The 15,775-nt window shown below is 48.1% G+C and overlaps 1 protein-coding gene across 1 annotated transcript in view; it reads left to right on the top strand.

Annotated features, from left to right (window-relative positions):
* CLSTN2 (calsyntenin 2) overlaps positions 1 to 15,775 on the top strand; it is a 383,732-nt gene that overhangs the window by 333,275 nt on the left and 34,682 nt on the right. The window contains exon 9 of the mRNA XM_028099076.2: positions 4,349 to 4,511. Within this exon, the coding sequence (XP_027954877.1) occupies positions 4,349 to 4,511 (163 nt within the window). The remainder of the gene's footprint in view (positions 1 to 4,348; positions 4,512 to 15,775) is intronic.

Here is a 15,775-nt window from a genome sequence, read left to right as displayed (position 1 = left end):
AGTGGGGTGACATCGAACTCCTGACATACACTCCTTGAGATCAGAAACCATGTCATTTCTCTTGCTTTATCTTCCAAAGGTGCCTGAGACAGGACTGGCCCTCCTCCTGTGGAGGGTTGCGGCAGAGATCCCGTAGCATAAGGGATAGGAAAAGCTGCTTTAAAACGGAGAAGCACGGTCCAGGATTGATTGTTGTGATGACTACCATCCTCATCCTCCTGCTGCCGGCTGCAGGATGAAAGCAGCCCTAGTCCTGTGGCCTCATCTCCCAGCCCTGCCTTTCCCAACCCCGCCCGGCCCCTCCGCGCTCTGTGTCTGCCCTTCTTTCCCGCCTCCAAGGGCAGATAACCTTTGAAGGGCCACATTGCAAGTTCGGAGCTGGTTTTTCCAGGAAATCCGGTATTTTGAATGCAGCTATTCAACGTGAGATACTTTTCCCTCCCACCTGTTATGTGCTAGGGGCTGACACTTTAAAGGATATTTGGACCAACCAACGAGTCAGCAGCCTGATTTCCACCTCCCCTCTCATGGGAGGCTTCCATGGCCCCTGACTCACCCTGGAGTACCAGCCTCCTGCCAGTTCAGGCCCCCCTTGGCATTGTCCCTGCTCATCACACGTCCTGGGTCTCTGGTCTCTGGGTCACTTGCCGGCTGAATAGCAGCTGCAGCCGCCCACCCTGGGCACACAGCTGCACGTGTCCAGGGAGAAAAGTGTCTCTGGCCCAGTGGAGGCCCTGGGCGTCGCCTCAGTGGATGGCAGTGGACAGGCTTGGTGCCAACTGCGTCCGCCAGTGATTCATGAACAGGCAGGAATTCAAGTTCTTCTCTCCCCCCCCCCACCCCCGACACCAGGAAAGGTCGCTTTGCCTAATTTCCTTCTTTCATGGTTGAGCCACTGCATGGACACATTAATTTCTGCTGACTCCTGGCTTGATCATTTTTCAATTACAGTTTGTCCCTCCAATTCTAGCAGAGGGCTAATGTGGGTCTCTTCCCGATCATAGATCCACATGAATGAAACCCTAACTAGGCATTTCCTTTAGCTGCCATCGTAGATTACTTGGTGCGAGAAGTCTGCAGGCATAAGCCTAGTCTAAGCTAAAAGCCTGTTTAGATGCCCAAGTAGGAGCTACCTGAGGAAGCTCCCCAGCATTCCTGCCTGTGAATCTAGCTGAGGCTGCTTCCCACTCCCAGAAGACCCTCCCTTTCAACCTTGGAGAATATAAATCTTGCCGTCTTTTATGAACCATTTTAAAATGAGATAAAATGTATCCCCTTTCAAATTGCCAGGATTCTATATTTTAATACTCTATGTGGTAAGGGTACAACTCATGAGCACTCTTATAGTCTGCGGGCCAGAGAATAAATAGGCACAAACTTCTGCAGAAAAAAAAAAAATTGACAGTGTGTATCAGGAGCCTTCAAAATACCTTCAACCTGGGCACCCGGGTGGTTCAGGTGGTTTAAGCGTCTGCCTTCGGCTCAGGTCATGATCCAAGGGTCCTGGGATCGAGTCCCACAACCAGCTCCTTGCTCAGCAGGGAGTCTGCTTCTCCCTCTCCTTCTGCCATTCGCTCCGCTTGTGCTCTCTGGCTCTATCTCTCTGTCAAGCAAATAAATAAAATCTTTAAAAAATAGTCTCTTCACCCTTTGGCCCAGTAGTTCTACTTCCATGAATCTTTCCCAAAGATGTAATCAGAAATGCAGACAAATATTTATGCATAAAGAAATACAGCATTATGTTACAGTATCTTTTATATTGCTGTTACATAACTAATACCTGATAATAAGGGAATATTTAAATATAGTGTAGTATATCCATCTTATACAGCCATCAAAACTGAAGTTGGTAAAGGCATTTTAATGCTGACATTAAGTGAATCTAGCGAACTTTCAAATTGTAGACCCAGTGTGATCCAAACTGACCTTCCCCCACTGTTTCACAGGATGCTTATAGGAATGCTATGAATAGAAAAGTTCCATTTTCCAACAAGGTTGGAAAGTTATTATAGGCATATACTTTGATGCTACTGGAAGCCTTGTATAGGCAAATAAAGTGGGAAATCAAAAAAAAAAAAAACTAGGCTCAGTATACAGGGTCACTGTTTCTATGCAGGGCATCCTAGGGACTGCTGCTCATGAAGCACATTTCAGAAAACCCTAACTAGGCATTTCCTGGTTTTTCCTAGGAGGCAACACCTAGGAAAAGATTGCCATGTTGAAAGGGGTTATGGCTATGGTTAGTCATGGAATTATTGTCTTTCTTCCTTGGAACTTTTTGAATTGCCCTACAAAAATGTTGTAAGTGTCGTGAAAGGAAGCGAGCCAGAGGATCATTCTCCACCCAGCGTCCGCAGGTGTGGAGTGCTGTAGAGTCAGCCAGCACACGGATTCAAAATGGCAGGCATGCCTGAGAGGAGAGCGGCACAGAGGGTGGTACGGAGGCCAGGACAGGGGAGCCGCCCAGCACTGCCTGGTTGACTCTCGTGCTCTGCCTACATTGCAAAGGGCATGGGGTGCAGTCAGGGTCACAGCTCTGCCACCTGCTCCTACCCCACCCGGGGACTGGCCAGGGATTTCTCCATTGCCTCAGAGACCATCCCCAGGATGTGAGCCATCTTCCACGTTCTGGAGTGTGCTGCCTGCCTATTCTTGATGGCAGACTTCAAGTCCAAGGTGCACTGGATGGGCCTGCTTGGATTTTGATGCCTCCTCCTTAGTTCCCCACTCTTCCACTACCCCTAGACTCCGTCTCCAGGTCTTCCTGTGTGCCACTCCCACACCACTGGGTCAGCCCAGGAGCCTGCCCCAGCCCAGCATCTGGTCTCAGGCATGTAGCCAGAGGCATGTAAACTTCGTTAGGACCTCAGAAGCAGGTACTGAGCTGTACATGTGGTGGGGTGTAAAAGGATTTGGGAAATACTTGCTTGGACACCTCCTGATTACCGTCCAAGGGCCCCTAAAATATTCATCAGGCTTTATCAGGCTAATGGGCTTCAAAAGGAGCAATTTTCTGAAACATGAGACAGGACAATATAAAAAGAACATTAAGGCCAAAAGTCCTATTCCAAAAGGAAAAGGAAAAGATCATTGAGCATCCCTGTTATCTATTCATGAGAAACAGCACATTTAACCCAGAATGGGATGTAGGAAGGGCTCTGATGCCCTCACCTTAGAGTCACCCTCAGGCAGAACTCATCTGTCCTCACTGACACAGATGGCAGGGGCAATGGAGACGAGGATGCAGTGAGAGACATTTCAGAGGTGGGCTCCACAGAGTGCAGAGGAATTTGAGGGAGTGGGAGTATGGAGAAGGTCGAACATGACTCCCAAGGCCCTGGCTTAAGGGATGAGAGAAGGGGCACCATTCTCCCACTTGGCCACCTTCCTGTCTCCCTTCCCAAGGCCCACTTGGTATCTATTTTGTCTTGGTTTCTATTTTGGACTGTGCGGTGGGAGTTCAGCTCCTTGAGGTCAGGGGTTATGACTCCATTCTAGCCCCCAGTGTCTCTACCCATCCATTAAGGTTGGGTTTTGGTTACCAGCCCTAAGACCAGGAATCTTGGGCACAAAAGTTGCGAGAGGCCAGAAGTGTAAGAGAGCTCTGTACCTGTCCAGGCCAGGAGGACCATTTATGGTCCTTCTCTGCCTCCCCATGTCCTCCAGAGTAGGGTGCAGGTGAATCCCCTCGGGAAGACTGTCTTTCTCAGAATGCATTTTGCTTGAGTTGAAGGGGCCCTGGGGTCACTCCTCTGTTGCTCCTGAGACGAAGGAATCGGGCGTTCCTGCCCTTCTGCACTCCATCCTCCTTCCTCGTCCCCTGTTCTTCGCCTTCTGTCTTGCTCTTTCCTAGCCCCTAATTCTCTCCCATTTTCATCTTTCTCTTTCCCTTCCTCCTTCCCTTCTCTATTCCCACCTTCATTTCTACTTTCAACCTAGTATCTTTCTTTTTCTAGCCTCACCTATCCCCAAGCTTAGGAAAATAATTTCAATTTAACTTTTTTCTCTACTAAAGAACTAAGAAAAATTTTATACAAAGCAGATTTAAGCTGTCACCCACCCTGTCCACCGAGACCTGGCCGGGCTCAACAGCTGTGAATTACGTGACCAAGATACTTGTCTGATGATTGGATTCTCTGGTGTTCCTCTACCCCATGGTTTGCCCCATCAAGTCTGATGTTAGCTTTTCTAACCTCACTTATAGCAACCATTATATTCATTGAGTTCTTTGCAATAAGAACTTTTGACCCAAAAATGTCTTCTCTCCCTTTCATAATCAGAATAAAAGCCTGTTTGAGGTTTCATTGCATATTCAATTTTAAGTGTTGCTTCTCTTTCTTTTCATTAGATATGTGACAAAGAATGGCATTACTACGTCATCAATGTGGAGTTTCCTGTAGTTACCTTATACATGGATGGAGCAACATATGAACCCTATCTGGTGACCAACGACTGGCCCATTCATCCATCTCACATAGCCATGCAACTTACGGTCGGCGCTTGTTGGCAAGGTAACTCTGCGTCAAGCCCTTCTCCCTGGCCCATCTGTGTACAGCCCATGAAAGGTACTGAGAGAGAAAAGGGAAAAGCAAATGATGTGAGAATGGGCCTAGAAAATTTACTACCCCTTACTAATAAAACAGGACCTATAAAAATAAGGACTAATCCAGACACTAAACTTGTGTAAAAATAAGCACTTGACTTGAGACCAGATTTTGATTTTAGATCAACATGAGCAGTTTCATGGTTGCCTCTGAATTGTTAGTGCCTTTTACCATTCTGGAACCTTCTCTGATTTCAAACTGGGGCCGTCTACACAGAAAAGGCTGAATGTAGAATCCCGTATCAAAATTGCCATTTGACTTTATTATAAAGTGCTAATCTGGAGCAAAGGATCTCCTTTTATCCCCACACAAGTTGTCCAAGCCCCCAGCCCTCTGCTCGGGGAGCTTACAAATATGTAGGGCTGTGGGGGTTGTGTTGTCTATCGGCATGAGGCCATGGGAGGCCACTGTCAAGCTCAGTTCAGCTCTGAGCCCCTTCCCCACTCACTAAGGACAGAGACTCCTTTCCACAGAGTTGCCTTTCCACTAGAAGGTCTCCACCCCCTCCTCAGTTCCTCTGCTGCTGTTTCTCCTCCAATCCCCAAACTGGAAGGCTAATCTCCTCTTTGGAAGCAGGAAAATCAGCTCTTTGAACATACATTTCACCTTTCTGTCTTGCACTCAGATCTGTTGGAATCTTTGTTTTTGCTCCCTTAAAAGCTGGGGTGCTTTGAAATACCAATGAAAGAACAGAGGGGAAGAAAAATGCTTCCCATATAAGCAGATTAGTACTCTGACATGACCCAACCTCATGGTGACGGATTCTTTGAAAGTTACTGAGATGTGTGACTTTGACCATTCACCACGCAAAGCTGAGGGGAGAGGTGGGCTGTGGAATAAGAACATGCCTTCAGAGAACCAGCTGACCAAAGAGTGAGCTAGGGGACATATAGACCCCACTGGGTTGAGACAAAGAGTGGGTGCTGGACCGCACCACGCAAGATAAGATGGAAAGATGCACACGTGGCACAGCCTGGGGGTAAGATGGAAAGATGCACACGTAGCACAGCCTGGGAGCACTATGGCTACAAAACCGAGGAAGGAATAAAGCACAAATGAGGCAAGGGAAGAGAATGTATTTTTGAGCTGGGGTCACTGACGACATCTGACATGTCACATGATACTGAAAAGTTCATTGAACGTTTCAATAGAACTTGGTAAGAGCTTCATCAGTATTGCTGAATTCCCCAGGAATTCAGAAAAGGGAGACTGTCATCTGGAGAGAGTCCATGAAACTAATTAGTGTAGCAAGCCACTGATTCAGAGATTGCGCAGGAATCACTAGTCACTGGACACCGTGCTGGCCCTCTCCTATGGCTCAGTGCCTCAGCCGGACACCACAGCCAGCCTGTGGATATTTTGGGACATAGCCTGGATGCCGCCCATAAGTTAGGGGGCCCTGTGCTGTCCTCACTATGAACCTCACCATGACACTTCCCTTAGAGGCCCTCAGAGACCACATCGGGATCCCTGTCCCCCCAGCCTCTAGTGGAAACCTGCGCCCACCTCTACAAGGCCAGTTATAACCACTGCCGCCCAATTGCATGTCCTCTAGGTGGGGAAACAGTCCCACCAAAATAAAAAGTGCTTTTATAAAGAATTAAGATGACCTCTTAGAATCAGTTACCATAGGCTAAGTTGTGCTGCAGTGACAGTCAAGCCCCAATTCTCAGGTACTTAAGATAATTTTCAGTTTATATTCACTGCAGATCAGTGGGGGCTCTTCTCTGCTCTTTCCTCAGTCTGGCACCCAAGCAGACAGAGCAGCCACGTTGCTTCGTACTACGAAAGAGGAAAAAGAAAGCATGATGAGTGGTGCGTGAGCCCTTACAGCTTTGACCTATGAGTGACACCAATCATTTTTACTCACATTTTATTGGCCAAACCAATTCATATGTCCGCACCTAACTCCAAGAAGGCAGGGAAGTAAAAATCTCCAATGTGTCTGGAAGAAAAACTGAAAATATTTTATGAACAACACTGATGAGCACCATGGTCTGTCCACTTAGTCAACAGATATTTGACTGTCCTTCCCACATAAAGAACACAACCACCCTTCCCTAAATGAGGCAACGCAAAATGCCACCTGTTATTGGCTCCAAGCTCAGTGCCCAGATCCTCTGAGTGATTCCTGATGATCTCTCCATCAGCCTGAGAGGCATAGGTGGCTCTCTTCCTCAGGACCAGATGTGACTCCACTTGATCTGAAGACCTATACATGAACAGGGAGAGATATCTGCTGTCACCACAACCATCACCCCCTACACACACTCACACACACACACACACACACACACACACACACATACACACAGTGCAACAGTGGAACAGTGGGAAAAGGCAGAATAACCAGAGAACATTTCCACTAAGAGGAAGAATTGGAGAAACACAGCAATCTTTGGTCACTAGCAATTCTGAAATCCCTCTGGGCAGATGCTTTAAGGGCCCCTACCCTAAGGTGGGGAGTGTTCTTTGTCACCCCTGACTCCATTTTCTGGGAGGTGTTTCCTTCTCAATATTCTCCTAGGCCACATCTAAAGATGGTGGCATCACTCCATAAATAACAGCACTAATACTATATCTGATAACAATTTATTTAAAAGCTATTTCACAAAAATGCTTTTAAAACATTAAACCAAAGCATAGGTTTATTTTATTTTTTTAATAATTTTTTAAAGATTTTTTGTATTTATTTATCTGAGAGAGAACGGGAGAGAGAGTGAGAGAGAGCACGGGGCGGGTGGGGGCAACAGAGGGAGAGGGCTGAGCAGGGAGCCTGATGCGGGGCTTGATCCCAGGACCCTGAGATCATGACTTGAGCCGAAGGCAGACATTTAACCCATCCAGGCGCCCCATCGTAGGTTTATTTTAAAAGAATGTGGGAGAAAGTGCCTGCAAGGGTGTTCACCACCGAGTATTTCTGCCCCCTTCCCAGAGAGATGCTGGAAGGTGTGGTCAAATGACTTGCTTTGGCCAATTAAATGTGCGTGGAAGTGCCTGATTCATTTCCTGGGTGGAACTTTAAGAGCCAGTGTTGCAAGGAGGCCCTTTTCCAGACCTGGGTATTTACGGACAGTCCTGTGAGAAAGAGCTAGGAGTCCCAACGTGTAGATAAAGAACCTGAGGCTTTCAAAGGTGAAGTAGCTGACCATAGGTCACCCAGCCAAACCTGCCTGACCCCAGGTCTTCAAAGCCTGTCTTCTCCTCACTGTGACTTATTCCCGCATTGCTGGTTGATCATTCCGTTGATGTCATTATGTGTTTGGGAAAATGCAGGAGCTGATGCATAAACCTTCTGACACATCTGCCAACTCTGGAATGAACCCATAGCAACCCTGCATTCCACTTGCAATCCCTTGCTATATGCTTCCTTAAGTGACCCAAGGAAAAAGAGTTTAGGCTTTAGAGTCAGAAAATTTTGAATGTGAGTCAAACCCCCATCCTGCCACTTCCTAGCTGTATGGACCCAGCAGAATCTGCAACTTCCCAGAGCAACTACTTTCTCATCTATAAAACCAGGCTAATACCTCCCTTGTCATTGTAAGGAAGAGGTGATAGGTACGTGGAGCATGCTTGGCATGTTTCACTTGAATAAATGTATCCATGGGAAACCATCTGCTGGTCCCCTCCTCCATTCCCTCTCTGCTCCTTGCACCTAAGCCCCACACGGCGAGCATGGTATGCTCTGTGACTCCAGCCTCCCCGTGGCTCCTCGCGTGCACGGACGTTTCTCCCCTTCCCCAGGATGAACCCTCCCACACGGACCCTGCTCTCCTGGGTCCATCTGCAGGTCAGAAGGAAGATCAGTGCGGCGGGAGAATAGCCAGTCAGAAGACGAGTATCGGAAGACGCTGTAGGCAGGCCCCTGATCACACAGTCTTTCAGGCCATGGAGATTTGGGTATCTTCCCTGAGAGGAAAGATAATATACCGGTAAATTTTCAGCAAAGGAGACAATCCTTAAGAAGCTTGAAACTTGGGCTTTCTAGGATAGGTGAGAGGTCAGCAGGAAGATAAGGCAGGCAACAGTAGGGAAACTTCACAGAGGTCTGTGCACCGTGCCCTGTCACTGGGAGGTACAGGGACTGGGAGGAGTTGCGACCAGTTGTGACCATAAGACACCAGACTGCCTTGTGAGGGAGCTTGGATTCGCATGAAGACTCACATCCTCCCTGGAGCCAGGCTTTGTCTTGGAAGAAAACCTTTCTGTGATATTGACAGCCCACGATGCAGCCCTTATTTGGCATATTCCTAACTTTCTTCAGGCCACTTACATGCATATTGTAAGCCCGATGGGAGAGCCTCTAATTGCCTCTGGGCCTGCAATTGTGGAGAGCTTCTGAGGTGCTTCTGAGGTTGGCAAGGAAACAAGTTCCCATTTGTGAAATTTCCAACTGGGGTTTCACAATGCGGATAGGAAATAATTTGATAGCAGCTGCTTGGTGGATGCTCCCAGGAACGGGCTCTGGCGCTGTTGCTGGGCAGAGCTCCGCAGCCCCAATTAGCCTGCTCGGTCCTGTTAGTGAATTTGAAAGCCAAAGTAATCAGTGGGACTTCATTTTCACTGGTGTTTTTTCCAGTAATTAAGAAAAAAAAGAGACTTCATTTACACTTAAGAAATGTTGCCAGTACAGCCTCCAGCATGTATCTTAATTGTAGAGAAAGGCTTTGGCGGTGAGGATGGACCTGGCATCACAGAACAGTGCTCTTCCCCTCCGCGGCCGTCACACACGCCTTGCCTTCACCTCTGCGCTCCGAGTCACGGTGGTCTCAGGATGCAAGCACACCCTCTCAGGGCTGCCTTTCGGCAAATTCCAGGTTCCTTGTCTCTGCCTGGGTCTTGTCACGGGAGAAGATGATTTAAAAGATGAATTAATTTGCCCTTTTCCTTAGATTTCCTGTTCATCCATTTCTTAACAACAAAAATTCAAGTTTTACTGATCCATTATAAAAGTTGTACACTCACACCCACTTCGCCCCCTGGACCTCCAAACTAGGCCCACCCACGCAGGGACTGGAACCCCGCTGTCCTTGCGAGCAAGTCAGGAAGGCTGCTGACTGTGTCAGACCAGGGCCCTAGGGAGCCCCCAGGGTTTCAGGGAGATGCCCCAGCAGGTGCAAGTCTGGGCCACCTCTCCCTCAACACCACAACCAAAGCATCTCTATGTGTGGCATCTGTAAGGGTTCTTTCAGCGACGTGGCTAACCAGGTTTCAGAAACACAACTCTCGGCATGCCGTCAAGAAGCCACCACCTTGCTCCCTCCCTGATCCTCATCTCCTCTTGGTGGATCTCATTGCAGGCCTCCTTACCTGTCACCCGCCCCCAGCAACCACCTCATCCCTACTTCTGCCGGGGACTCTCCTCCAGTGCTTCGGACCTTGGCCTCCCTAGAGCATCCAGCTTTGCCTGCTCCTGACTATGACACTATCCTGGTCTCAGATGAGGAGACCTTTCGACCCTAGCTCCTGGTCTTGCTGAGTCCTACCCCTTACTTAACAAATAAAGCCCCAGGAGGTAGAGAAAGGGATGGCTCTAACAATTAGAACTTCTTGTTAAGGGACAGATAGAGAACTCCCACTGTGGCTTTTGGGAGGAGCCAAGGCAAAGAACGGGAACGGTCAAAAGTGGGATAAAAAGGCAGAAGTAACCCTGAGAGTTGCAATAATCAATAGCGTGTCATCTTCCGACAGAGGGGAGTTGGAGCCACAGGTGGTCCTGAGATCTGGTGCACATTTCCAGGTCATCTTGTCGCCAGACACTAAAATTAGTGCAGGGACTTGGAGTACATGCCTTCACTTAATAAGCTTGGTCTAATTTAGTACAAGTTATCTTAATAAAGTCTGTGTTGAAATTATTCTACATCCCTAGGGTCTCTGCTGCTGGAAGAAAGAGGCATGCGCTACCATAGTCTGCCTTAGATTCAGGAGGGCATTTCCCAGCGAGGGCTTTGGGAAGCTCCAGTACCACAGGATGCCCCTTCCACAAGGAGGCCATCATGGTCAAGGCTGGGAAACTGCATCAATTATCCCCATACCACCACGTGGGAGGGTCACAATGTTCGTTAGCTTATTAAAAGTTCTCAAAAGCCCACCAATCAAGCAGTCTGTTTGATAATACTTAACCCTTGTTTCTCAATCGTGTTTCACTACAGAACTCACTCTTTGTGAGACGGTGTTCTTGGAACACTCTTTGGGAAGTATCTTGTTGGAGTTACTGATGCAGATCTCCATCCTCAGCTAAGCTAAGACAAGGACTGTCTGCGTGCCCAGATTCCACTCTCCTCACCTTTCCCCCTACTCCAGTAGGTCAACAGAGAAGGTCAATAGCTAATGTTTGTTGAATTACCTCACATTTTTGAAGCTGTTTTGACAAAGGTGTATGGTTTGTGGTCTGACACACGGGGATGACTAACAAGGTGTCTCTTAATATTAACTTATCAAAAAAAATCAAGAAAAGATTGTTCTAGGCCCTGGAGTTAATCTGACGTGAGGGCATATTAGTTTAAAGAAGACATGGATGAAGTCTGCTTTAAAATTCATGTCTGGAAACACGAGTTGTAATTCTAACTTTATGTCTCATTCTGAAGATGATATTAATTAGAAAATCTGACAAGGATCTTGGAGCAAAAACAGTATTGTTTTAGCTTCTCTGAGAGATACACCAGAGGGGAGGGGGGGGGAAAGCCACTTAAGGGAAAGATAGAGAAAACTCACATCATGTAATCTCATGTTTGAGTCCCTTGGTTCATGCTGCCCCTACGACTTGCTCCATTTTTGAGTTCCTACACTGTGCGGAGCTAAATGCATGCCTTTCCCTGTCACAACCCTATTGCCTGGATAAGAATGGGATCCCCACTTTGCAGATGAGAAAACAGAGGAGAGAAGTGCTTTGCTAGGGCCACACAGAGCCTGGATTTGCAGCCGGGTCTCTGCCACCAGAACCCTTACCCTTGCTTGCACTGCTACACCACCCCTACTTCTAGAGACAATGTATGGCCAGACGACATTGCATATCCAAGTACGGAAGACCAGAGGATTCTGGAATCTGGAGTCAAATCACTTGAGGAAACTCCCAGGGCATTTTTCCCACAGATTGGACAAAGTCAAGCTGAGGCCTAAAGGTAACTACAGGCCCATCACAGTTCAGTGTAGGGAGGGTTGAACTTGGAGCTAGAAGAGAATTCCAGACCCTCCTTGCTGCTCTGGGTCTTTGAAAAGTGTCTTGCCTCTGTAATCCTCAGTTCTTCATCTGGAAAATGAAGGGGATCTCCTGGATAATATATGAGGGCCCTTCCAATTCCATGAATTCAGGTCCCCAACCCCACAGAGACGGTTTTTGGGGTCATCTACAGTCATACGGTTTACGGCTTAGAACATGCTATATGTGAAACGTCTGCTGGAAAGGCTGGAGAAATGGATACATAGACACGGAAAGCGTTGAGAAAGCCTGCTGAGAATGGTCATGGTCAGCTGCAACTGCACATCATCTGTCTCCACAAGTTACCTGCTGTCTACAGCTGCAGCCCCCCGGGGCTGTGTGGACAGCTTTGAAGCTACAGCTTCTGGGGGTCTATTACACACTTCACTTAGTCTTCACGTTCCGTGGGTGTCTCCATCACCGAAATGAGGAAATGAGGGAAAGCAAGATTTCAGACGGTCTCACCATTTGCATTGCTCAAAATTGATACCCAGCCATCCATGAAATTGTGTTCATTGAGGGGCGTCCCCATCCACAAGCCAGGCATAGAGCAGCATTCGACTCAAGCAAGAGGAAACGCGGCCGCCCCCTCGGCTCCATGTGTTGCTCAGACTAAACAGCTGTGGGAAGGACAGCGGGAAGCGAAAGAGCAGAAGCATCCTGCACGCGCTTCGCGGAGGGAGGAGACAGCACCTTCACACCACGCGCATCTTCTACTTATACTTACAGGGAAGTGGTTCAAAAGCTCTTGAGGTGGGTGGGCCCTATCTCTCAGTTGACGGAAAGCTGAGGGGGAATTCAGTCCCAGTGCAAATTCTGGCTCAGAATAATTGCTGCTGAAGCCCTTCCGTGTCCCCAGAAGCCAGTGTAATCGGACATTCTCCCCCAGCGTTGTGTCAGTCTCAGCCTGTCCCCATCTTCCTGAAGCAGCCCAATTACTACATCCTCCAAGGAATCCTCTTTGAAGCCTCCCGGCCACATCTATCATGCGGCATGGAGGTCAAAGCCTTGCAAGCGAGCCAGACCTGAGTCTGAATCTGGGCTTCACTAATTCCTGGCTGCGTAGCCGTGGGCAAGTTATCGAACTCGGAAAACATTATCAGGAAAAGGAGTTAGAAGTTTAGCATGTAGGAATCTGAATTCGCAAAGAAAAATTGTTTTTTCCACAGCCATCTTTGTTTCATTTCGAGCCCCTCTTCCATCTGAGAGGGGGAGAGTTAACCTTGGCAAATTGGAAATTGTTCCATTTCCTTGGTGCCAGCTGATTTCAGGGGTATTTATGTGGGGCTAGGGTGCCGGGGGGCCTCCAGGCATCGTCCTGTGCAGGTGTCCACGGAAATGGCGCTCACCTCTTCGGTCCTGTCACTAATGGTCTTCCGGGGCTGGCAGCTCTCTCAGTATCTCCTCGTCTTACTTAGGGGCACAAAAATATCTCCCGTGCTTGTCATGCTCTCTCTCTAAGACCATCTGCAGTCCATCTGCCTATCTGTCCAGATGCGACAGGCCAACATCCCCTCTAGCATCGTGCTCCCCAGCCAAGGCTCAGCTCAGGTGGCTGGCTCCAGGTGCCTCGCTCTGCACCCCTGTGCCTTACCCCCCTCCACCACCTCCCTGCCAGCCCCCCTCCTAGTCAAGGGTGACATTTTCTCATCTGCGGGAAGCCAGATTTTCTTCTTCTTCTTTTCCCCAACTGTGGATCCATACCCAGATCTTCCCCACCCTCCTAGGGTTTAGACTTCTGGAAACAAAACTGGGGAAGAAACTCAGCTTTAAGCCCCATCTGCTCTTCTCCTTGTCACAACCCTCCCTGTGGCAATGAGCACAAGCCAGCTATGTGTCTACAGAGAGGGTAAAATCAAAAGAATAGAGGCTAAGGTCTCAAACATACTGTCCTGCCACTTAAGTATTAAATAAAATAGCACACGAAAGAACCTGCCATGTTTTAAGGGCCTCCTAGATAATGGCTATTATTTTTTCCCCTCCGATCTGTTGGACACCTCATCTGCAGCATTTGTTTGGAAATCAGTCATGCCCTGCCTTAGATCATCTATTGCACTGGCTATTTACTCTTACATTTTTATTTTCCCAGTGTCTATACTTTATTCTCCCAACTAAATATAAGTTCCTAGAGAGCATGGTCTATATCTTATAATTAGCTGAATCTAACAGAAGGCTAGGCTTTCAGCAAACACTTTAAAAATGTGTGCAGATCTAGCCTCAGGAACCCAAAATCACACTCGCAAACATGTAGAGAAAGTTCTTTGTGTAAGAAATCAGGTTATGTTTTTTTTCTTAAAATAATTCATGAGCATGTTTGTGTCTAAATGTTAACAGAGGAGCCATGTGGTTTATGAAGACACCCCAGATATTAAAAAGAAAGAGATTTTCAATGTATCTATTTTTTTTTAAATCCTGCATCACAGCCATCCCTGAGTGCAAATATATTTCACATTTTATGCTGGCCTCCTATTGCAAAGTGCTAATTGAATCAATTTCCTGGAGCTGCATCACTAATGAATAGAGTACATCACAGATCTGGGATTCTTGAATCAAAAATACAGAACATGAATGTTTTGCTGAGGGAAAATGGTGTGTAGGAAAATGTCTTAGCATCCAAGAGAGTTGCGAAGTTTGGCCTTTAAACATGGAGCTGCAGAGTGAGCCCTTGCGGGGGCTCTCTGTCAGCCTCACCCTGGCTAGGGCCGGCCAGTACTCCAGGATGCCCCAGCTGGCCCCGTGCGTGGCTGAATGCACACATGCCCGAGGCGCCCACCCTTCACCACTTCCTACTTGCGTGGCCTTGAGCCGCTTACTTCTCTCTCAGTCTGGGTTTGCTCAACTCTAACTACAGAATAAGTACCTCCCTCCCAAGAGTTTGGTGAAGGTTCAGTAAGATGATGTATGTGGAGGACTTGGCACCATGTGGGAGACATAGTGCATACCCAGTAAATGATAGTTGCTGCGTCCGCTGCTCTGAGGGGACACAGGGTGGACAAAGCAGGGAAGAGGTGGCCATCTGGATGCCCTGGAGAGTGGCAGCTCCACCATGCGTACCCACATTCACACCCTTCTTTCTGCAGGTCAACAGAAGTGCCCCTTTGCTGGGGCAGGAACATGCTAATGGCACTGAGGGGTGCTTTACCTATGGGGGCTTTGAGGACCCAGAATAGAAGGCCCGAGATGGGTTCCCCCTCACTCTCAAGTCATTGCCATGTCAGAGCATTCCTCAAAGGCAGATCTGTTTGGAGTTCCTTGTGGACTGAGAACTTCAATAGAACCTTCTCCTTTCGTTTCTAAAGTGAAGATGTTTTTGGTGGTAGGGAACAACAGTGTGAGTCAAAATGGCTTAAACCATAAAGGTGGATGATTGGCTTCCACGGTTGAGGATGTGCTGTGGTAAGGGCATGAGGAGGGAGGTCCACCCGGGCCTCTGCTATGACTCTCCCGGGTCTGCCCTCCTTCATGCGTCACCTTGGTCAGCTCTGGTCTGCCTACAAGATGGCTGCAGCCACTCGAAGCCTTCCTCCTTCACGTAATCATCTCCAGGGAAGAGAGCAAGAGGAGGTTCCAGAAACTTTCTGGAGAGAAAATGGAGGCCCTTTTCCCAAGGGCTGCCAGTTAATTTCTCCTCTCATCTCATTGGCCTGATTTTGGTCTCCTGATCACTGCTGGGCCAACCTCTGTGGCTTAGTGGATACAGGTACTGATCGGCGTCATCTGAAGTCATCACCTGACTCAGTCACCGGAGTGAGGGGAACAGGAAAACCTGATTAGCTGTGACTAAAGAGAATCCATCCCTGGAATTCAAGTCAACTCCCCCCAACCTCTGGGCTGCCGCTGCAAGAGGGCAGAGGTGAGATGGGCGTTGGAGAGACTCCACAATGACCACTACTCTGCTGGCATTAATTCAACATCTCTTTCAGTTCAGGAAACAGTTATGAAAGGTCTGCTGTGTGCCAGGCAGGCTGCAGCA

This window comes from Eumetopias jubatus, unplaced genomic scaffold, assembly GCF_037043125.1.
Source record: "Eumetopias jubatus isolate StellerSeaLion01/CBP00866 unplaced genomic scaffold, mEumJub1_p1.0 scaffold_1, whole genome shotgun sequence".
NCBI classification, from domain to species: domain Eukaryota; kingdom Metazoa; phylum Chordata; class Mammalia; order Carnivora; family Otariidae; genus Eumetopias; species Eumetopias jubatus.
Note: the sequence above shows the minus strand (reverse complement) of the source record. Positions and strands in the feature narration are given on the sequence as shown.